This window comes from Gallus gallus, chromosome 26 (genome assembly GCF_016699485.2).
Source record: "Gallus gallus isolate bGalGal1 chromosome 26, bGalGal1.mat.broiler.GRCg7b, whole genome shotgun sequence".
Taxonomy (NCBI): domain Eukaryota; kingdom Metazoa; phylum Chordata; class Aves; order Galliformes; family Phasianidae; genus Gallus; species Gallus gallus.
Genome location: NC_052557.1, coordinates 5,082,996 through 5,106,623, shown reverse-complemented (window position 1 = coordinate 5,106,623; position 23,628 = coordinate 5,082,996). Strand labels below are relative to the sequence as shown.

The window sequence follows — 23,628 nt, the reverse complement described above, 5'->3', positions numbered from 1 at the left end:
ATGTTTCTGAAAAGTGAAGCCCCCAAGTCCCTTGAATGATGCTGTGTGAGGGTTGTTGCGTAGTATGATAGTGACAAGCACTTGATATACAGGAGAAGGGCAAGGAGGGAATAAGCTGTCCATCTGAAAATGTTTCTCCTAAGGATATTGTCCTATGGCTTGCATTCAGGTTCTGACCTGAATGCAGAGAGGCTATAGCTGCTTTGCTTACTACTGACAAATACCCTCTACTCTCTAAAGCAACAGCAGTGTTAATGTTGGCAATATACTTGTGTGAAGTAATACCCTGTGGACTTGTTGCTTGCTGGTGGAGGAGGCTGATATCTTGACAGAAAGCACTGCCCTGCCTAGGCTTGTGGGATGGGGATCTGTACAGCTCTGCAGGGTCACTTCTGGAGTTCACATACGTATCTCAAAATGATGTTACATGTGTAGAAGATGGAGTTTCCAGAGATGCACTGAGATTCATCTCAGTGCATGAGTTAGGTTTTCCAGCCTTGGAGTTCTGAGTAAAGCTTGAAGCCATTTCATCAAGCTTACCAATAGCCACAGGAGGAGAGGGCATTGGGTGGTGGAGGGCTCTTTGATCAGCAAAGCACCACCCAGGTGCTGGAAGTGCAGGTCAGTGGAGTTAGAGCAGGAAATGAGGTGTGCCTCTGTGCAGGTGAATGCAATTAGACTTCTCAGTGGTGCAGTGTGCTCCCAGACATGTCAAGGCTCTGGCTTTGTCTGGAAGATAATGCTGTTGTTCAAATGTCAGCTGCAGAGCTAGACATAGAAATGCGTGGGGTCTTTTTACAGGCAGTGAGTGAGGTGCTGTTACCCGTTCAAGAGCTGTGCTGTATGGCAGTGTCATTGCTGGAGCTGGGCCCCAAAGAGTCCCTGCCTTTTGCTGTCACACTCAGCTTCACCTTGCCCTTACCATAGGGGCTGCACAGCTGATGTGTCTGGGGCCTTTCTGGGGATTGCACTCCATAAAGATGAATCTTCCATATCAAGGATCTCCCAGGAGCTTTCTTTTGACCTAAATGGAATGTCAGAGCATCTTTACTGGTTAAGGTGGGCCTGAGGTGGTTGATATCCACTGGGCTTTTTATTGTAATGCTATTTAGCTGATGTAAAAACTGTTCTTTCCCATCCCACCAGTTCATAGCTGTGTTTGAGTCAGTGCTGTATGTAATCCAGCAAGCATGTAAACCCACACTTCCAGGCTGTCCAGAGCCTCTGCTGCCAGGAACTATTGCAGATTCCAGGTCAGCTTTTCCTGCCTCAGTCAGTGACTCAGTGGATGTTCTCCATTTTGTTCCTTCTGTTTTCTTCAAACTTTAGAGTCCAGAGGTGATGAGGAGATGGGCTGAAGCTGGTTACTGAGGATCAACAGATGTAGAGTTTGCTGAAAGAACAGGCAGAGAGGAACAGTGTGAGATGTGGTGATGTTCTGCTCTCCAGATCCTTACAGATGATACAGCTGGTCCTGTTCTGGAGAGCATAAGATCTCTGCCCAGTCCTGTCTACAAGCTGTGGTTCTGTGTCACCATCCTTGCTCTGGCAAACTGTCTGCAGCCACCTTGGGCATGCCAAATGCTGGATGCAGCAAGCACTGATGCAGTCCCTTGCTATGGAGTATGCTGTAAATTAGTATTTCCACAGCAGTGGCAGAGAGAGCCAAGGGCATGTGCAGCAGAATGTGCATCTCAGGCCTGGAGCCTGCTCCTCACCTCAGGCATCTGTCTGACCTGTAGATGTCTTCATATTGCTGGAGGAGGTGCTGCAACAACAAGGTAGGCTTGGTCACTGGTAAGGCAGATGTAAGCAGTAAAGTTGGGCCAGGATGATGTCTCTTGCCTGCTTTATGCAGCACTTGCCCTCTGTGGCTAGCAGCCTGCCAGTGGAAGCCATGTCTGCTCTGAGCCAGAGCTACATTGCCCATGCCTTTGGTATCTTGCAAAGAGCAAGGTGTTGCTGCTGGCCCCAGGGGTTATAGCCTTACCTCGAAGCATGAGCACTGGCAACCTGCACAGCTCAGCAGAGGCCACTTACCACATTTGCGTTCCTTACTGCTGTCTTTGACAAATATCTGTTGTTTCAGGAAACCACACATTGGGTGTTGCCCTTCCAGGGTAGGGGTGGGGGAGGAATCCTGCTCCCCCAGGCACAGATCCAGCAGGGTACTGGGATCCTGCTGCTCTCTGGATCAGGCTGGGGCTGTCTCCTCCAGCTGAGCAAGGTGCATCCATTTGTGTTATCCCCTAGGCAGGGAGCATGTGGGGCCAGCAGAAGTAATTCCTGCAGTCAGTCATGAGCTGTGCTGTGGGTGGGTAGAATGTACATTTGGAAACTTCTGAGCTGCAGTTGTGCGAATGTGCTTATCCCAGCTGGGCTTGGGATCCTTCTTTTGAACTCTTCTCATTTCTGCAGGAAAGGGAAGCTGTTTAAGAGGGCTGTGAAGAGCCCCCATTCCTCAAATGGGGCTCATGCATGGTGAAACCATCCTGGGTTGGGCTGAGAAGCTTTATTAGCTTTTGGAGACGCTTGCCATAGTAGTGGGGGAATTAGTGCAGGCTCTTCTGTGTGCTGCTGGGCCACACTGACTATAATACTGGGTTTAGAAGTCTGGTTCTGGCTAGGCTGTTGGTCATTGCATATAGCAAGGTACTTCCCTTTCTCTACTTCTTTGAAATGGAAGAAGATAGTTTAAGAACCATCAGTGATTTGACTGGAAGAGTTGTAACACTAAACAGTTGTCTAGCTTTGCAAGAATGGGGTTGAATGGGGTTACCATAACCTTTAAATCTGTTGTTTTAAGAATGTTGGCATTCCTTAGCAAAGCACTTCAAGGAAATGCCCCTATCTGTAAATCGGAGCTTGGAGACTGATGAAAGTTGCTTTTTTCCCCAGTGGGATCCTGGAAATAGAGAAGCAGTAGCAATGGAAATGTAGGACTATTTCACACCAGCTGTTCTGTGAAATGTTTTGGGTGCTGAAAATCCTCACCTCCTCCCCCCTATTCTTACCTCCTTGAGACAGGAAAAAGTCTCCAGATCTTGTCATGGAATAAGCCTAAGTTGGGAAAACTTCCTTTTTGTTTCTAACTGACCCTTTCTACAGGACTCTGATCCAAAGGCTGTTGGTCTACAGAAGTCCTGAATCAATCAGACCCAATGGGAACTCAGAACTGAATCCCACCAGAGATCCGTGGCACTCCAGAGTGGCGGTGTAGCATCACTCCTCGGGCCTTGTTAGCCAGGCTTAGCAGTTTGCTTCTCTGGAGGCTCCAGAAGCAGCAGGGACAAGGGGTGAGGCAGAGATAGAGGGTAGCAGCAGCTGTTCAGGATGTGTTGCTGATTCTGTGACATCTCCCACCCTTTTTGGAAATTGAGAGTTTGGAGCAAGACAGAAAGAAAGAAGAAACAGCTACTGATAAAGCGTTGCAGAGATGGCAGCCTCGTTCTCAACAGCCTGCAGCCCACAGCATGTCTCTGAGGACCCGTGCCAGCTGGGAGGCAACGATAGGCTTCATTGCTTGCTCTGGCTGTTCGTCTCCCTGTGCTGGGCATGGATATCATCTCCTTTACTTCCTTCTCCTTCCCTTCCTCTCATGTCTCCGCTTCTTCCTCTCTGAGTATGAAGCTCTGTGAGCCCTGTTGGCTTGTCCTGGCTGTGCTGCTGGCTCCACTCACTGACCTTCTGCTGTGCAAATCCCAAGGGACTTTCAGCCTCAGTCCCCTCAGGGGTCCTGTCTAGTGATGGCAATAGACACCGACTGAATCATCATGAAAAGCACTCACTGGAGCTCAGCGTGATGAGGAGCAGGGGAAGCTGCTGTAGGGGTAGGCGTGGAGCAAGCTTTCTTGGCTGTGAACCCCTCTGGTTTGGTCAGAGGGATGGGATTTGTGGGGCTACAGGTAGCAAGGATTACAGGTGGTCTGTGGACTGTGCTGTAAGGAGCTCTGTGGGCAAGAAGGGCTGAGAGCTGGGAGGGCATGTGGTGTCTCGCAGAGCACTCATTTCCTCAGCCTCACCTACAGCAGGGTCTGTTTTAACTGAGTCTTTGAGGGTCTGATAAAACGAGTTCCCACGCCCCAAACAAGGATCCTGTGGCTTTGGGGTATGCAGAGGGCTGCAGGCCATGTTTCACGTGCAGACAACTGTTACCACGTGCCATTTTTCTTTTCTTTCCTTTTTTTCTATAACGAATGGGGTCCCCACATCTGGTTGTGGCAGTTAAACAGGCTCGATTTAATCAGAGACTGATACAGTATGCAGAGAGAAAAGAGGGGAGTGGGGTGAAAAGCACAGAGCACCTGCTTATCCCCGGGCAGCGTGCCCTGTTCTGGTCCATGCTGCATGCATGGCAGCCAGTGTGCAGGGGAAGGCAGGTTGCCCAGATCCTGCCTGCTGGGAAGTCCTGTGCTTGGGGCCTTTAGCAAGGTTTTCTGCATGTTCCATCCGGGTAGGGTGGGAACAGCGCAGGGGTGTTGCAAAGGGGCTAGGGCTAGCTGGAAGGGTTTAGTTAATTTGCCGTACAGCAGCTTTTGCAGCAGCACAGTGCATGTGTTGAGGGGTAGAGACAAATCAGATGACTTCCAGGAAGCAGGAAGTCTATTCCCTGAGAGTAGGTGTTCCCTAACTATGCATTAGAGACTGCCTTTCACCTGCTGCTTAAATTTGTTGGAAAACATGTAACGCTTGGTCAAGGTAAAAATCTTCTCTTCTGTGAGAAGTCCTTGGAATCAGGATTTTGGAGCTGGAACCCAGAACTGGGAGAGCCTATGCAACCTCACAGGAGCTGGCTTTTTCCTCTGGGATCTGAGCATTTTGCTAAGATGCGATGGGTTTCTGCCATCCAACTTGGCACCAGGTTTCATTTTTGCTCCCTCCTCTGCTCATCTTTTGCAATGGACCTGCACATTAACTCAAGACAGCAGTTTTTCCTATCCCTTCTTTCCTCTCTCCCCTCCACCCCCAACCCGCTTATCGATGAAAGCAGATTTGACATGTGATAGATCCCAAGATAAGAAAAAGCATTGCAGGAGAATATAAGCAACAGCTCAGGAGGGGAAAACATCCTCAAAGAGTTGACAAGGCACAACCAGGGTGTCTGGTGTCTGCCTCAGGTGCAGCTGGGAAGGGGCCTTCCTGCTGACAAGGGTTAGTGCCAGGTCTGCTGCTAGGCTCTGGAGGCCTTTTGGCAGACATTTTGAAATTTGATTTTCTTTCTGCAGCCAAGTGAGATTTTTATCAACTTCCTATCTGAGAGCAGAAGTCAGCTGGTGCAGGAGTGCTGGCTCGTGTCCTCCTGCCCCATGCCTGTATACGTAGTGGGGGTGGTAAGGGTGCTGGCAATGCAGGACCTGCAGCTTGCCCAAATGGGAGATACGTGGCAGGGAACAGCCTTTCACAGAGATAGTGTCCTGTTTGCTCCTTCCAACACAATACAAGCTAGCCATGCTGCATGTGGAATGTTCTTCCTGATTAATTGCTGCAGTGTCCAGTTTCATCTTGCCTTTGTGGCTGATGGCCCACATCAAACTCCCTGCGCAAAGAGCAGAGGCAGACAACTGCACCACTTCCTGCAATGGAGGTAAGTCCAAGTGCAGAGACCTCTCTGTTGCTTGAACTCCAAGATGAGATGAGGCCCAAAACAGCCTTCTTGTGGCCTTGTAGCCTACTGCCACACGCACTGTAAGGCACAGTGTATTCCTGTGCAGATAGCTCCATTCTGCGCTCCGATGTGCAGCTGCAGCAGAACTGTCTGAGTGGCATTTTACCAGCAGAAGGAATGCAGAGTAGAGCAGGTCCTTGCTTCATGCAGATGCACAGAAATCCACTTGCTCTGACCCGGACCCAGAAGTCATTTTCACGAACTTGCTTCTCAGTGTTCCTTTGCATATGCAACTCGCATATGCAAGTTCCTTTGCATATTCAACTTGCAACTTTCTCTTGCAAGGGCTTTCCACTTGTAAGTGGTCTGTCTGAAAATCAAGTATTTGGGGATTTGCTGTCTTCAGGACAGATCTGGTTTCTATATGCACATGTCTTAGGGAGGAGCTGAGCTTGGGCAAGCACAGATGGACTTCAGGCTTGAGGAAAGTACCTTTCAAACTATCCCTGTTTAAATTTCTAGTCTGAGCCAGAAAATTAATAAAGAGGGGAGGTCTGACTTTTTTTGTCCATTGTATTCAATTTCATTCATAATCAGAGCCTGGATCAACCTCTCCACTGGAAATACCCTCAGAAAGTCTCTGATTTGGCAGAGATTTCCCCAAATTCTTCAGCTGGGGGTGTGACACTTCTTGTTGTTAGCCAAAAACCATCTCAGCATTTTTCTGTCATCTTACACAGAACCAGCTGTGGCTTCTCAGGCCACCTCCCCAAGCCCTGGCCTGATAGGATACTGACGTGTAGGTCAACTGGTCTGCATTACATGGCTTGACTGATGTAGGTTTGTGATACCCTAGCTGATGAGCACCATCAGAATAAGTGCAGAGCTTGGCAGAGGAGAGTCTCAGTTCTGATTAGAGCATCTGGGTGCTGTCAGCACCTGTAATACTGCTACCAGCATGTGTAATGGGGTATGAGAGCAGCAGAGATGGTACTGGTGCTGGAAGGGTCTTATGTGTTTATAGTTGTGACAGTGCATGCAGGGAAATAACCACTGAAATGCTTTGTGTGCCACTGTCTGTCTTCAAAGGGCTTCTGCCACGTTTGTCTTCTGCCTCGCATACATCTGTTGGTTTTTTCTTCTTTTCAATGCAGCTGTTAAAATTCTTTGAAATTATCAGCTTGCAAAGCTGAAGGGTAAACACAGGACGCAGAGTGGGCCTAAACACAGCAAAATTATTTGGCTGAAGACTGTCAGTATAATGTCTGCTGCCAGAATGCTATTTTAGCGTAGTACATCCAAAGTGGTTTGCAGAGTGAGCTCAGAAGCGTCCATATGCACAGCCAGACATGTTCCTTAAGCACCTAGTTGGGTCTGCAGCGTCTTGGCAGGCAGCTTTGCAGGTGCAAGAAGCAGCAGGAGATGGAAGTGGAAATCAGTCTGTCTGTAAGGCACGACTGTAGTTTTCAGCTGTGCATCCAACCATCAATCTCAGCAGGTGAGCAGAGATCGTTGCTGAGCATCTATTTTCTACATCTTAACTTACACTGTGCAGGAAGTAAATAAACACACATACTTCTAACATGTTTGTCAGCTAAATGGTGGTAGAAGTTAGGTTTGCATATTGTGGGGCTGAATGGGCTCCTGTTTGCCTCACATTGCACGTGGGAGCCTGTTGAAATCAGTGAGGTCTCAAGGGTCTAACTGATGGCAAAAGCCAGCCCTCTGAGTCCTCTGTGTCTGTCTGTCTCAGTGGATGGCACACAGGCACAGCACTCTATAGTCCCGCTGCTGTTAGCCACAGGGTGACCTTTCTGCCCCTTGGCATGCAGCATTCAGACTGAGCACTCACACCAGTGCAGGAGGTGTCTGTGGTTTGCATGGTTAGAACTGCAAAGATAGGAGTCTGGTCTTTGTTTTGTAGCATCTCTTAATTCTAGACCCCCACCAAGTTCAGAAGTACTACTGCACAGTTTAGTTTATTAGCTAACTAGGATCAACTGTAATCTCATGCTCTGTATACCCGAAAATGAAAGATGTGCTGCTGCCATGGTTATCAAATTGGTATAGGGAGCTGAGTAAATCTGCTGACCCAAGTAGGAGCTTCCAGGGCATGTAGTTAGTGTTTCTGGTGTTTCTGGTTGATTGTTTGCAGTAATAGCTGTCACTGAGATGAATGTGAGTCTCCTCTCTTAGAGATGCATCATAATCTCTGTCCTGAAACGACTCATGCAGGCACTTGGCATCACTGTAACAGCCTAGTAGGGAGGGATGGGGAATGGATTTACTGGGGAACATAGGGAGCTAAAGGAAAAGATATCGTGTTGATATTAAAGCAAAAGATTGAAGCAGGCATTTGCCAATTTGCATAGGTTTTTGGGCTTGAGTAGGCTCTCCTGGGTCTCATCCCAGTCTCTGGCACCTCCTTTTCTGGGAGCAGAAGGTTTCTGGGTATTTCAGTTTCTATAGGTGGTGATGTAACAGCTGCACACAGTAGCAGGGGTGCTGTGTGCCAGTAGGATGTTTTCCATTAGTGCTTACACGTGCTGATTTCTTCCTCTGCACTGTGTATTATTTTGGATCATCAAGGTTTTTAACCTAGTCACTACTTTCATAAGTAAAAACACAACACCCACATTTCCTATTAACTTGGCACCTTTGCTTCTTCACCAAATTCAGTGCAGCAGAAGGGAGAGGCAGCACATCCACCCTGTGCTGCTGGAGAAAATTGTGGCAAAGGCAAAAAGAGTTTTAGCAGATCCCAGCCATACCATACATGAGATTTTTGGAAAGGAAATGAAAAGCAGCTTTTCCCATGGGAACTACAGAGGGAGGCAAACTGAACTGAATGGAGGTCTCATAAATCAATGACATAGGCCTTTGACTTTCTGTGCTGTAGCCTTGGGCTATTTATATGCCCAGTCAATAATTAAGAAAAAGCAACAAAAATGAAAATGCAGCAATTACAAAAATGCTGAGTTCTATGAAATCTCCTTCCATCAACCTCAAGCTGTAGAAGGGGAAACTGAGGCAATGTGCATGGTGTCTGCTGGCTGGGGGCCATGCAGAACCTCAGCTCTGCAGGGAGGATGTGTGCTCCTGTTGAGGAGTGATGAACACACGCCAATACAGCTGTTCTCCTGGATGTTCATCTTCCTCATCTCCACCCCTAGTGAGAGAGGAAGAGGTCAGTCAAGCAGTGTGACTGGCAGGGGCACCTGTTTTGTTCTGGTTATCAGCTAAATGTGTGTTCCATGGGTTTTCTTTGTCAAGAAGCAGCAGCAGTATTTGTGCTGCCTGTACAAATCTATGCTGGCAGAGGACGTTACAGGTATTAACCAGTTCATCATCGTTAAACTGCAATGATGGGATTTTCCAAAACTGTCAGTGTTGGCCTAAGCTGCAGCAGCTGTGATGGAAAAAAAAAAAAGTTAAGCACATTTAAAATACAAGAGTCTAGGGAGATGTGATTCAGTACATATGATCTCACTTCTCCATCAGCTGTCATCAGAGTACCTTCCAGTTCATCACTGGTTAAAGGCAGGTTATTTTCACCCACATGCAGTAATCAGTTTGTGTCCCCTGTCACTGTCCCTCCTAAGCTCAGGGCTGGTAGAGGAGTGGAATTTGCTCTGTGCCTTTAGCCTGGGTGCTTGCTGAGTTCTTGGAGTCCTATCCCTTTTGCCCATCACCAGTCCCAGCGTGGAGTTTAGAGGTAAGTCAGGCTTTGTACCAGCTCTTAGCACCAAAATCAATCTCACCCTATCTGTATGCCCTTTTACTTCACGGACTTTCTGCCAGCCTGCAGCAGTTAAAAGTGCACTAGTGCAATGCATCTATACCTCTTAAGGGCTGTGAGTGGATTCTCTTGTCCTGCACTTATATTCCCTGCAAGCTGATTACCTGCTTGGCCTGCAATTGTGATTGCAGAGCTACCTTTAGAAGTGCAGTCAGTGCTGTCTTTTGCCTTCCATGTGCAGGGATAAGGCCCTGCTAATGCCTTAGGCAACCTCTTCCTCTCACCTAGGTGTTAAGAGTCAGTGCTGGGACTTAGTTGCAGTTGTTTATTTTCTTTCTTCTCTCAAAGGCGGATAGATTCTAAGAAACTCAGGCAGGGAAACAGAGCACAAAGGGACTTTTATCTTATCTCTGACCTTTCTGGCAGGGATGCTTGTTGTGAGGTGGCCTCCAGGACCCAGATAATGCAGGAGGTGGTGTGCATGATTAGGCATTGAGACACCATCTGCAAAGGCCTGGTAGAGATCTGCAAGGTGGCCAGCAAAGGGAGAAAATGAAGCAAGGAAGTCTGTTCTGCCAGGAGGTGGTGGAAGGCCTGGTTAGAGAGTGGGGACCAGCAGGGCCTTTGCAAAAGGGTCACAGGTGTGACTGTGGCCTCTGTGAGTTCTTTGCTGGTGAGGGCTGCAGTGAGTTGGGTGCTGGAGGACTGCTGCCCACAGCCCACACCCGTGCCCTGTGCAAACCCAATGGGCACTGGTTTAACTTTTTTTTTCTTTACCAGTATGGAAGTAGGTGAGGGCAAGAGAATGGGTGTCTGTGCTGGCTGCAGGCGTACAAATTGAGCACATGTTAAGAACTGTAGCTTGAGGAAGCACATCTCAGAGGCAGGCTTTGAATTCCCATGTCCCAATCATGCCATGGTGTGTGAGGGCCTTGCAGATGCTGCCAGGAGCAGCGAAGCCAGGCAGAACCAGTGCTCCTGTGTCTGCTACGAACCGGTTTCCAGAAGGACTGGAGCTTTATGTGATGTGTGCTGAGGACGGCTTTTCCATAGCAGAAGCGTGTTTTGTGTCTCATTTCTCCCAGGCTGCCTGAAACTTGCAGGAACGTACCATTGCTGGTACCATGTCAGCCAGACTTAATTGAGATTGGCCAAAGACTGAAGAGTTTATGGGAAAGGAAGGACTGACCCACACAGCAGGATTGCAAATGGCTGTTTCTTCACAAAATAAGACTGAAGCTCTGAAAGATCTGTTTCATCCTGATGCAGAACAGGAAGATGTTTGTGGGATGGGAAAAATATTTCCTGCCCAACTGCAGTCCTGGAGGGAGACCTGCTGCGGTCAGCTGGGCTGCAGCAGCATGGCTGGACAGACAGGACCACAGGGTGTACTTGTGTCCGGCAGCCTCTGTAAAATTCCCCTGGTGTTTTGTTTTGTTTTCCCCTCATCTATGTTGATGCTGTAGTGACCCAGCTCCAATTTCCTTTTTTAATTAATGGCAGCACTCTTAGTGCACGGTGTTCTGCCTGCTCCCCGCCCTGGCAGCGTGGCAGGGCAGAGCTCTGCCCATGCTGCACCAATTGTGAACTGCTGCTGAACTGCAGGAGGTTTCTTTACCAGTGTTGTGCGAGCAGCAGAAGCACTGATAGATGGCTGCACTGACGTGCACTGTATTGACATAGCTCCTTTTATGGATATACTAATTTAAATATAGCTAAATGGCTTTGCCACCCTGATCCCATTGTGTGGTGGGATGAGTAAAGCTTTTTTCTGGGCTGAGGAAAGGAGGAAGCCCATTTCCACACAGCGGCTCCAGCGAAGCAGCTCATGGCCGGCCGGATCTCAGCCCTGCCCTGCGGAACTGGGCCTGGCAGTGGGCACAAAGGCTGTGCTGGAGGACTGGCGGCAGGGAGAGCAGCGCCTTTGGCAGCAGCCTGGACTCGAGCAGCTTCACCCAGGAAACCAGAGCCCAAATTGTCCTTGCTCTCCCATGGCGGTTTCTCATGCAACCCCTTTGTCTGCCTTATCTAGCTGGATTGGCACCTCTTTAGTCTCTCCTTGAGTGCATGGCAGCATTGGGCTCAGATCCGGGGGTGGGGGGCTTCTGTACCATTATAAGGCAAATTATAGCTGCTGGTTCCCCATCCTGGAACTTGCACCGCTTCAAGGGGGCAGGCCACTTCAAAGTGCTGTCTGGGAGCTGTTGCTACAAAAGCTAGCACTCGGCTATTAAAGACTCCAAATCCGGACTGAAGCTTGTTAATTTATACCAAGTTAATTACTAGGGCCCTTTCCAAGAGTCTGATCTGAGTCATCCCATTGGTCCTTATCATTTTCAGGGAGAATTAAATCCTCTGCTTAAATGTTTAAAGTGATGTTTTGAAGACATAATTGTGTACCTTCTTTAGCCTGGGAATTTTCTGCCATCTTTGAAGGCCTTTAGCACCATTAATAAATGAACATCATTAATGATTAATCACCTAAATATGAATGGAGTAGGCTTGGTGCCAGGTAAATGCAGAATAAATGCATATACCCACTCAGTTGCACCCCTGTACTTTGGAGTCTCTGGCAGCAGTCCTACTGAAATCGATGGAGAGTTATGCTCCTCCATTATCTCCTTTTGCTGGAAGGAAACTGAGGCACATGATCTGTCCAGGCTAATGAGCAAGGCAGGAAGGAGCTGCAAAGATAATCCCAAAGCCCCAACACTTCCTGGCTCTTTTTAGTATGCACTTTTTGTTTTTACTATGAACACTTACTGTATATTTTTACGCTATTTCATATTATCTGGATGAGGAAAGTGATGTTGCCCATTCTCTGGGAAAATTGCTAAGGTACTAGAAAATAGAAATTGCTGTGCTGCTGAGGCTTGACTCTGTGGAATGCAGAAGAACCTATAAGGAGACCAGGGATAATTTGCAAGAGCTGTTACTGATGTCAACTCTGAAGCGTGTGATTCAGCATCTTTTCTTACACTTCTTATAATACAAGATAATCTCGATATCCAGAGAGTATCTGAGCCCCTACTGGCTTGTAATCTTGCTTAGGGATCGCAAGAAGTTGGCATTGTAGGCTAGAAAGGAAGTGGCAGGAGCCAGGACTGGTTGTTAGCTGTCAGACCCCAAAGGGTCATGCTTAGGTTGGTGCACTGAGAGGAACGAGGTAGGAGTGCTGTTGCAAATGGAAAACATTTCCATGCACTGCACTGTTGTCTCTAGGAAACCTTTCAAGCTTTCCCAGACCCAGCAATTCACTAAGAAGACCCAGATCTCATTCCTTTCACTACAGACGCCAGCGAAAAGTTTTTTTGGGTTTTTTTTTTTTTTCCCAAATAGAATCTGCTCCTGGCTCCACTGGAACTGCTCACAGCTTTTGTTCCAAAATGAAGCCCTTCCATATTCAGCTGTGCTTTAGGCAGCAGTACATCTCCTGGTTGTTATGTGGGTACTACCTGCTAACCCAGTGCAGGGGATCGACCCATTCCCCCAACAGCTGCTGTTGTGAATCAAGCACCGAGTGCTAACTGCAAACCTGCGTGCAACTCGTCTGCCCTGGAGCATGACCACAGGAAAGGGACTGTGTCCAAAATAGCAAGCGATGCACTGATGCCCTTCAGCAGTGCCAGGCGAGCCAGCGGACATCGGGGGAACGTTGGAGCGTGGAGGGGCTCCCAGGGGCTCCTTTCTGCTGGTGCATCTGCTCTCAACATCAGGCAGGGGTCAATCCTCTCGGGTTTTATTTTGGGGGGGGGGGGAGGGGGGTTGTGTGTGTGTGTGTGTGTTATTTTTGAGCTATCTTCTCAAAGGGACCCAAAGGACCTGGAGTCACTCCAGTTTCCTTGGCCAATTATAGGGTATACAAGAGATCTAAGTAGCAGTGAGGTCTCTTAAATGTCATCTCCCACCACTTCCAAACTTTTTTTCCCTCCAGGGCCTCCTGTTCTTTCCCCCTCTGTAGCAATTAAGAGTTCATCCAGGTTCCAGCTGACCTGGGCTCTTTTGTTAACTCTTGGAGGCAAAGTGGCCTCATCATCTCCCAGGGATCAGCTGCTGTGCTGTATGTTCGACTTTCTCCTGAGTTTTTCAGACCATGATTGTCTTGACCCTCACATTCTGCACTGCAAAGACTGTCAACTGCCAAACAGGGTGAGACCACATAGCCGAGAGGCTGGATCCTGCAGGAGGACAGCCAGCTCACCACCAAGCATGCTGGGCCTGGCACATGTTCCCAGGTGGCAGCCTTAGGGTAGGCCATGTCTCTTAATCTCTCTTCAGATAACCAGAGCCATGCGCTGCAGCAATGACCGCAGGATTACACCTGTTAAATCCAACAGCTCTCGTCCGTGTGTAATCTTCATTTTAGATGTGGAATGGGAGGGGGCAGGTTTAGAAAAAAAGGCTCAGCTGTCTCCAAGGGTAATCCAGACCGTTCTTCTACCACTGCCATGAGAACAAAAAGATTTGCTGGCTGCTGAGTGCCTTAGAAAATGCAGCCCTTGATCTAACTTTCCCCCCTGCTTCCTTGCCCTCCAGTTTTCTTTCCCTTTCTGGCTTTCCTTAGCATGCATGCATGCATCTTACCAGTTTCTGTCTTGGTCTAGGGTGAGAAATCAGAACCTTGTGCCAATTTGACATTTGCCTTTTCTGAATGCAAGAAGCTCTTGGAGCTCAGGTGGGAGGAGAAACATGTCCCTCTGCTTTCCATAACATGGCCAGTAGGAGCCCAGCCTGGGAAGCAAAAGTTCCTAGGCTGAATCTGACAGGACCATTTCCTCCTGTCACCTTGCCAGCTGAGCCACACACATTTGTCACAGAACAAGCAGAGCAGTACATTTCAGTCCTTGCTTTGCTCAGTCCTCTACATATGTCTTCCGCTGGTTGCCTGCAGCTCTCTGCCCGCTCCATTCTCTCCCGCTTGCCCTGCTGTGCTGGGTGGTAGGGGTCTCTCCCCTTTACTTCTTACAAGGGTCTTGTTAAGTTCAGGTTGGTCAGGGGACCAGACTGGTCCAAAACATTGGAGAAGAAAATTTGAGTCCAAACCAGCATCTCCAGTTTGAGCATCTAAAGCTGCTGGGCCAGCATCTTTCTGCTGCTTGCAGTGGGCTTTGGATTGAACATATGAGGAAGAAGTTTTTATGGTAATAAGTTTATAGTAGGCCTGGCAAGCCTTGTACTCCATGCTGCCAGTTCCGAGCTGTTGCAGATAATCAGCAGCTGTGACATGGGGCTAGGTCAGCAGTTCTGCACTTGCCATTGCTTAGAGCCTGCTCTGGGACTAGCACAGTGGCCCTGGGCAGGGAGTCTCCCCACTGAAGAGGTGATGAGGAGCCAACACCAGTTGCAAGGTCCCTTTGTTTGCCAGGCTATGGGAAATCATCCAGAGGGGAGTTTACAGCCCTACATCACAGAGCAATGGAAAATATGTGCAAGTGAGTGCCATACAGATCAGTGCCTGGGGCAAGAGAGGCACCAAGCACACAAGAACGTGTCTGAGTGGAGCTCAGCACTGATGTCCCTGCGACCTGTTTGATTGTGGTGGGGAGAGCTCTGAGCCCTGGCTTGTGCATGGGAGAGCACTGCTTGGGAACTGTGGGCTCCCTCTCCAGGTGGCCTTGTCTGCTGGGAGCACCGAGCAGATCCTTTTGGTGCTCTGTGCCCTGGTTTCCCCATCTGTAGGTAGGGATGCTCCTGCACTCCTTTGTGGACTAAGCACTGCCATCCCATCATCTTTCCTTTCCAGCTCCTGATGGGGGGTAGTTTCAAAATACTGGAAGCAGTTGTGGGTTCTTCAGTGTGACACAGATACCATGGGCTGATCTCTGTGTGGAAGCACACCCAGCCTGCTTTCAGGTTCTCTGCTCCCATCCCTGTGCCCACAGCAGGCTGCTTGCTGTCTGGACATTAATGTTTGTTTTAAGGACATGGTCTGCCACCTCTCCGTGCAAAGAATGCTGAAGAGCTACAAAAATAAGCTCAGAAGCACTCATGCCTGATTGCAGGAGCCTATTTGTTTGTCACTTGACTATTGGGAAGGAAGTTGGTGTCTTAATTGCTGCAGGCAGTATCCCTGTAGGAGCCTGACTGCTGGTGTGGCAGTACATCTCATTCCCATCCCCTGAGTGTTTCTGCTCACGTGGACCAGAAGGGCGCAAGGCAACAGGTCTGATTGGGTGGCTGCTGTAGGAATAGTTGAACAGGGCACAATACCATTTTTTCCAGCTCAGCGCAGCCACATAAACCACTACTGATTTCAGCTTACAATGGCTCAGGAGGCAAAAGTATCTTCCTCACTGATGTGGTGCTAGGAGAGGCAGGAGTTGCGATGCTGTGCTGCAGGGCTCAGAACAAGTATGGAGCAGCAGGTTGGCGTTGGAAGAAATGGTTAATGTGTCAGGCTGCTGCTGGAATCGCTTCACCAGAGATCAGCCTAAATACAGCAGGAATGCTCCTTGCTCAGTGATGTGCATGCACTCACAGAGTGTGTCTCATTAGCATGTTGTTAATGTCAGTAATTATCGATGATATGAATGCAGAAGCATATGTAGATAATATACAACTAGCAGAAGTGCTGGGAGAAATGCATCCATATGTTATTATGGATATTAGCATCTCAGTGAAGTTGATCTCTATCTGCTGAGATGTGCGGAGGTACTGGGATGTGGCAGTCACAAGAAATACAGTGACATCTGCGTCCCTGGGAGGGGTGTTGGTGAGCATGCTCTGATACTCAGCAAAAGAGACTTCTGCGCGATGCCTTGTGCTGCTGTGTGGATTGTATCTGATTTCCATTTATTAACAGAGGTGTGACATTTTGCCTCTGCCTGTACTTAATCACCGCAGCTTGTAGATCCTCAAAGTTTTCCCTCTCTGGCTGCCATCTGAACTGCTGCGCGTGTTCCTCACCTGCCCAGGTGGAGAGGATGCATTCCGTCTTAGATGCGTTGACCTACTGTGTGCCAAAACCATGCACAGATGAGGGCTGGGAGCAGCTCAAATTCAGTGCCTGCTGCCATCTGGGTGAGGCAGCATTGGTGCCGGATGTTTCCTTTCAGTTACAGCAGGGTGTGAAGCGAGGGTAGCCAGCAGGCTCACTGTAAACGCTTGCCTGCAAGGTCTGCCTCCAGTTCAGAGCTCCTGTAGCGTATGCTCAGGCAGTGCTGGAAGGGAGCAGCGAGCCAGGTGCACAGCGAGTGGGGAAGTCAGAGAGTATCAATCTGTTTCTTTCTTTCCCCTAAACACTCCTAGGCCCACACACACATCGTCCTGTCCTGCCTCCCTCCAAGGACTCAGACCTGGCACAGGCTCAGCTCTGATGACATTCCTGTCCTCCCATCGCTGGCACTGAGGAATCTCTGCAGCTGGAGAGCTCAGTCTGCTTGAGCCCAGCCCTCATCCCTCACTGGAGCAGCAGTGTGATGCTGCTGTTATCCTCTAAAGGGGGGGATCGTCTGAAGGGGAGCAATGACCAGTGTCCCGATCCAGCTTTGTGCAGACACATGCCCATTCACTGGTGACCTCGCCTTCCAGCTGGCCGAGTTAAACCCAGCCTCCTGACTGCCAGCCTGCTGTGCTGCCTTGCAGTGCTGGCTGTGGCCTTGCTGCTGTGCCTCTGTTTCCCACTCTGCTGTTTTGGGGTCCCGGGAAATGCGGCCATGTGCAAGCACCCAGGGAGCAGCCGTGCTTCAGGCTCAGGGTGCTGTCCCATGGCACAGCTGGCTGCTGGGCAGCAGCAGCACTGAGTGCACATCTCAGAAGTTTTCCCTTCTCCCTGCTGTATTCCAGCTGGGCCAGTCCCCTTCCTCATCATTTCCCTTTCTGCAGCGCAGCCTGTGGCAAATTCTGCCTGTGTAGATGGGAACTGTTGTGCTGGCTCCAGCTGGCAGTTGGCACTGGCAGACAGGCGCTAGGCACCAGCGCTGCCACATCAAATGAGAGATGCCATGCAACCCAGCGTTCTTAGAAAAACCCGAACACATCCAGTCTTCTGAACAGGGACGCGTGAGATGTAGACAACAAGATCGTCTCAGGGCAGGGAATGAAAAGGGCAGGAAGGATGAGCATGGGAAGGGTGGTTGAAAAAATATATATTTTATACGTAAAATTTCAGGGTAGTATTTTTTAACAATTTGCATAATTGGCTACCACAGATATTCCCCTGAAATTAACTAAATATATCACAAGTGGGGGCTTTCCAAGCCCAGTTAGCTTTCTGAAATTGATTGGTTTCAACTTTGCTTTTTTTTTTTTTTCTTTTTTTTTTTCAGTCTTTCTTTCTATCTTTACCAGCAGAATGGGGCCAGTTTCTAAAATGTCTGATTTAGGAGCAAAACTGAGCATTCACCTGGGGCTGGCTCAGTGTGCCGTGAGTCTGAGTCAATGAAAAAGGGGCTTAATTTTAGAATTTGTTAGGGAAAGGGAGCTGGGGCAGAAAGCAGCTGCTAAAATGACAGGTGAAGACTGACTTGTGTTAATGCTTTTTGTAGAAAGTTAGGTGGAGCTGCATTTAATGGTTAGCTGTGGCAAACTGGCCTGGCTCCACTGGAGTCAGATCTGGCCCAGCTGCTCCAAAACAGAGACGCCCCAAAGCCATTACTGCATCTGGAAGTCTTCTAAGTGATTTGCAAAAGGGGAATCACTGGTGAAGTGCTTGTGTACAACTGCATCTCTGTCTATTCCTGCGCACACCTCTTTGCTGTTGCTTTTTTGTTCTGTTCTGGAAGCCACTGAAGCAGAGGGATTCCCAGGACCAACTGTTTCTCACCTTTAATAATCTTAGTTAAGAAACTGATATTGCTAACCTGATGCATTTCCCAGGAACGGGCACATGTGGGTGTAGAAGCAATGGATGTAACATAAACTCAGCACTTATTTCCATTTAAATGGAGGACTGGTCCAAATTGCAGCAAAAGTTGCTCTAATATGGGGAGTTAAGTTGACAGAGAAGTTGTATTTTGACTTTAAGAACACAGAGCTTTGTTCAGAAGGCTCGTGTACACCAGAGCCAGCTGTATCAGAGCAGTGCAGAGTTGGTATTCAGATGATATCACTCTGAACTAATTAGTTGTACTCAAAAGTCTGACCAAGTCAGAGGAAAGGGAATGCAGTGGTTGCCAGTAATGGGAAAGCTATTAGGAAACACATCCCCTGGGTCAAATCCTGCAATGTTACACTTTTCCCAACCATGCTTCAGTTCAGTGAAAGCTTTTTTCTTTCTTTCCCCCCCCAAATTTTAAGAATGAATGAGATATGAAAAAAGAGAGAGAGCCACTATGGGGAGGAACAGTTGTCTCATGTTGAAGCATGGGAGCGGGACCAGGAAATGCTCAGCTGCCCTGCATAGAGAGCCAGGGAATGGCTGCAGGAGCGGGATGCAGTGTGCCCCAAGTTGCTGTCCTGCTAACACCAGCCCGTCTTCATCGGCACTGCTAGGGAAAGCTGGATGTGAAATACAACAGATTGAGGTGCTTTGAAATCCTCAAAGCAGAAAGGGTGAAATACTGCCTGCGCTCATCCCCTCTCATGCACAAACTGGTACCTGCTTTTCATTTTATTTGGGGGATTTCCTTATAGCAAATCATATGGTTATTTGTTCATTGGATTTGGTTTTCAAGTCCTTCATGTACGTTGAGCAGTTTCGTGTTGATGTCACTGCTGACACTGTAGTTGCAGTATGACCAAGGATGAGGATGGCTTAGCTCTTGGTAGATCAAAACTGGATGGGAGGTAGCTCTAAATGCATCAGAAAGCAGTGTGGAAATACAGCTTAACTGAGAGCCTTTGGAGCTAGATCCTCTGCTGATACCAAGTGACGTAGCTGGAAATTCCTGCAGAGAAGCGCTTTCAGAAATGCCACTTCTGAATGCCATCCCAACCATGCCCACTAGAGTCAGCCCTGCATTCGCATCACCCCTTTAAAATCCCCAGCTGCTGGTCAGTCTTCTCAATTCATCAAAAGCATACAAAAAGAAAATGAGCCCACTTTATGATTCAGCAAAGAACAACACTGCTGGTTGGAGATCCTGAAAGTCTGGAGGCTATCCGTTCTTTAATTTTTACTCTGAAGGAATTTCCTTTTGTAATGTTGCTGTGCTCTCTGTCACCAAGGCCAGGAAGCTGACTATCTACGGGCAGCAGTGACCAAAATTTGGCTTTCCTGGAATTTTCTCTTTCTCCTCTGCACACCCACACAATAGGCTTCTGGGGACGCCTTCAGCCTGTAATTTGCCTTCCTAGCCTGATAATGTGGCTTGCAGAGGCATTGGTTTTGCCAAGTCATCATCTGGAAGGAACACTTTCTTATGCAACTGGCTTCATTCTCCCCCCATGCTCCATGGGCCACAGTTGCCACCAAGCCCAGTTCCGGCCAGAAGGGCTGCCCTGCAGGCACTGGGGAATATGGGAGCAAGACCATGAAGTCTGGGAAAGGGCCTGGAACTTTCAATTTCAAAAGGCACAGACCAGAAACCAGAAGGACCAAGAACCCAGTGCTGTGGTTTCCCTTTGCCTGACTAAAGAAAATAGCTGCTGTCTATTTTTACTGAAAATGTGGGATGTGGGGCCCTTCTCTTCCCCTGCACAAATGGGGGCTGCCACTCACAATGAGAGAATGGGGTAGTGGAGCAGTGGGTCATCCCAGGTGAAAACCAGCAGACTGCTCCACACAAACCTCTCCCATAGATTCTTCAAATATTTCTTGCCCAGCACCACGAGAAGATTTATTTGTAAGGTGAAAGAAAATGAACTGGGAGAGGGATTTGGGAATCTCTTCTCACCTACAAAAGTCCCCCTTCTTCATTTCAAGGAAGGAATGGAATTGATCGGATTCATTCTGCCATCACCCTTTCTTTTCTCCATCTCTGCATCACTATGCTGTGTGGTATTCATCACAACAAATCAATACAATGGCATCAGTCAGCAAATGAAAGCCATCTGTGTGAGTGCAGAGATGGGATTCCCACGTGTGAGATGTATTGGGAATGTCACGTACGTGATGTTTGTGTTCACTGTCATGAGTGGTATTGCGAATCTCTACACTATGATCAAAAAGATGTTTTTCATTTTCAGTGTGGAAAAAGAGAACAAAGACTTCAGTCTTGTTTTACTTAACACTTACTAGCTTTGTATGTTTGTTCTTCATTAAAAGACTCTTTTTAAGATGACTGAAAATATAAAAATGTACTGAATGTGTCAAAATGACACCCATAGAAATGACTTACTGGAGGCAGTAGCTGTTGTGGCAAATCACTTCACTGCTAGCTCCTTTGGTTCTTTGTTCCATATCCTAAACATATGTACAGACGTATATACTAAAGAATAACTCCATCAGAACTGATCAGAGATGTTCCAGCTGAATCTTCTTTAGATGACACTGCATCCCAAAAGTCCTCAATTGCTACAAATTCAATTGTTCTGTTCCCTGTGGAGCACGAGCTCCCAGGTCTTGATCTTCCCAGGACTGCAGATAGACTGCTGCTGTGAATTGGATTTGGGTTTATCTCCATCCAGTTCTATGTATCTTTCCTCAGCACAGCCAGAATGCAACATATAATGCTATATATCTGAATAAGTGTCCTATGCAGAGATATGTTATAGGAGCGCGTGCTGCAGAGGTGCTTCATTTCAAAGGCTGAGGCAGTTAGAAATGTCAGGGAATCGTGCAGTCCAGCAGAGTGAGAGACATGAGTAATCTGCATTGTGTTTCCCACCTCTGACATTTGTGACTGTAACCCATTGCTGCAGCAGTTGCCACATTGCAGCACCATCCCTAGGAGGGCTATAGGGGCAGGTCACCCCTTTGGGCACATTGCCTCCATCACTGGTTTTGTGAACTTCCATAAAAATGGGCCTCTAGAGCTTACATTCTTTTAATTTTCATGCTCAAAGACAAACCTTGATATCCCAACTGCAGAATCTGCTGTACATTTTAGAGGCCATTTTCTGGTGCAGTAGCAACGTTGAGACATCTCAGTTTTTGTAGACACTTAGAAACTGTATGGAGCAATGTGGGTGGGTGTGTATCCTGTTGCCTTCAACTTGCCATGCCACAAAGCAATTACTGCTGGGCCAGCTGCAAGCACACTAAATGAAGTACGAGCCCAGAACAAACTCTATGCTGCAGAAGGCACACTGCAAACTTATTTGGAAGACTTTAGCTTCCCTGAAAATTCCCTGAAGAAGTTGCTCGGGGTACAATTTGCAAAGGTATTTCCAAACTACTGTTAATTGTTCGGAAAAAAAACAGCAGAGCCCTGCAAGGCCTTATCTCTGCAGACACTGAGGTTGCTATCTGCTGAGGAGCTGCACCAGTCACAATGTGAGGGTAACTTTTGGAAGACAGCAGCCTAAGTACAGACTGGCTCAGAGTTGTGTACACAGCTGATTATTTTCCTAGTCTTGGAAGGCTCTGGCCACAAAAAGCGGGGGAAGGAATAGGACTAAATGCTGAAAAATTACTGTTAGAAATGGTAATGATGGGTTTGACGTGCATTCCTTGTGAGCCTGGGGACTGTCTGTCTGTAGCCTGCGTGAACATCCGCCGCCCTCACGGGCACCTCAGCCTCCTAGGGCACCGGGAGCAGCTCCTGCAGACCAGATGGGCCCGGCGGGGGGGGGGGGGGGCCACGGGGCCGCGGGACGGGCCGGGATAGGCCCGGGGGCGGCCGCTCCCCTCCTCCCCCCAACATGGCAGCGGCTCCCGCGGCCGCCCCACGTGCTGCCAGCCCGCCGGCGCGCCGAGAGCCCCGCCACTTGGGGGGGCGTGGCCACCTCCGGCTTTCGGCGCGTTACACCGAAGTTGCCCGCCGATTGGCTGCGAGCGCCGAGGCCCCGCCCCCGCTGAGCCGAGGCCCCGCCTCCCGGCGCGCCGCCCGCTCCCGGCGTCTCGCGGCCGCAGCAGCGGAGCCGGCGTTGCCCGCCCGCGCCCATGGAGCTGCTGTGCGTGGAAACCGCGGCTCGAGTACCCCGCGCCGGGCGCGACCCGCAGCTGCTGGGGGACCGGCGTGTGCTGCAGAACTTGCTGAGCCAGGAGGAGCGCTACAGCCCCCGCGTCTCCTACTTCCAATGCGTGCAGCGCGAGATCAAGCCCTACATGCGGAAAATGTTGGCTTTCTGGATGCTGGAGGTACGGCCCCCGCCGGCGCCTCCTCTACGCCTCCGCGCTCAGCTCCTGGCCCTGGCACCGGCGCTTTCTTGCACCCATCGTCCCGCCCCGCAAGTCCCCGCGCCGGCGGGAAGGAGGCGGCGAGAGGCGGGGAGGGCAACTCCCGGCACGGTCCTTCGTGCAGCGTGCGGGGCGGCCCAGGGGGCGGCCGAGATGTTGTGTCCGTACTGCTGCAGCTCCGGCGTGCGGGGTGGGGTGTGGGAGGGAGCGAGGGGGCAGCGCTTGTCCTGGGAGCGATCGCCCCGAGCGGGAGGAGCGGAGCCCAGAGCCGCAGCCTGTGCACCCCCGCTCGCTCCCGATAACCTTCTGGGAGCCCCATCTGCACCGTGCCCCCCAGAAAGTGCCCAGGGAGGGGGGGCTGAGCGGCGATGGCGGTGCGGAGGATCGCGTGTTCTGCGCGGGGCCGAGAACGCCTCGTTAAAAGGGGGAAATAATATCGCTAGCATTTCCTTCCCTAAATGAAAAACGAATGCGGCTCTCTGTGGGATGCACTGCAGTGGGGGACGCCTCGGGAACCTCTTGGTGAGGCGGTCAGAACATGCAGTCAGCACAGAAAGAAAGAACGTTCTGCAAAAAGCCGATGACTTTGGATCGAGCCCGCTTCTGGCAAAAAGAAACGAGGGGGCATGGTGTTTTTAGTGAGTGTGTTTGTTCTTCTTCCTATTAGCATTGTCCTGTTTCTGCAATTCCCTTTCTGAGAAGGTTAGATAGACAAACGCTGCTTTGGAGCCTGTTGCTGGGGAGCTTGGAAGGCTGTCAAAAAGTAGGTGACAGCTGGCGCTGCTCCCAGCACTGCGTGCAGCCCATGCAGGGTTGCTGTTGGGGGAGCACAGTGCTGCTTGAGGAGAAACTTCAATATTTGTATGGCTTTGCTGGGAAAAAGGAGTAAATGTGACCAGGGTTGTGGTGCTGATTGACCAGAGCAGAGGGCTGGAATGGAGAGCCCATGGGTTCTGCGTATGGCAGTCAGTGCCAGTGTGGCTGAGGGAGTGCTGGGGGCTGGCTGGGGATGCTGCACAAGTGGCTCTCCAGCTGGGCGCTGCTGGCAGTGTGAGTTTTCCCCTGTGGTCCCAACTCTCTGAGACTGCTCAGCTGCTTGCAGGCATCCCCAGTAGAAGTTAG

The 23,628-nt window shown here is 49.4% G+C and overlaps 1 protein-coding gene across 5 annotated transcripts in view; it reads left to right on the top strand.

Moving 5' to 3' along the window:
- Positions 1 to 23,628, top strand: part of CCND3 (cyclin D3) — a 38,679-nt gene that overhangs the window by 3,673 nt on the left and 11,378 nt on the right. Inside the window, exon 1 of one of the 5 annotated variants that reach the window (XM_046904133.1) lies at positions 12,966 to 13,060. The exons of 2 other annotated variants lie outside the window; for them this stretch is intronic. Coding sequence is in view for 2 of the 3 variants with exons in the window: in NM_001008453.2 (NP_001008453.1) it covers positions 22,270 to 22,467 (198 nt within the window). In the remaining variant the exon portion in view is untranslated. Of the gene's footprint in view, positions 1 to 12,965; positions 13,061 to 22,218; positions 22,468 to 22,996; positions 23,145 to 23,628 lie in introns of those variants that run through there. 2 more of the 5 variants (NM_001008453.2, XM_046904132.1) reach the window with 2 other exon arrangements.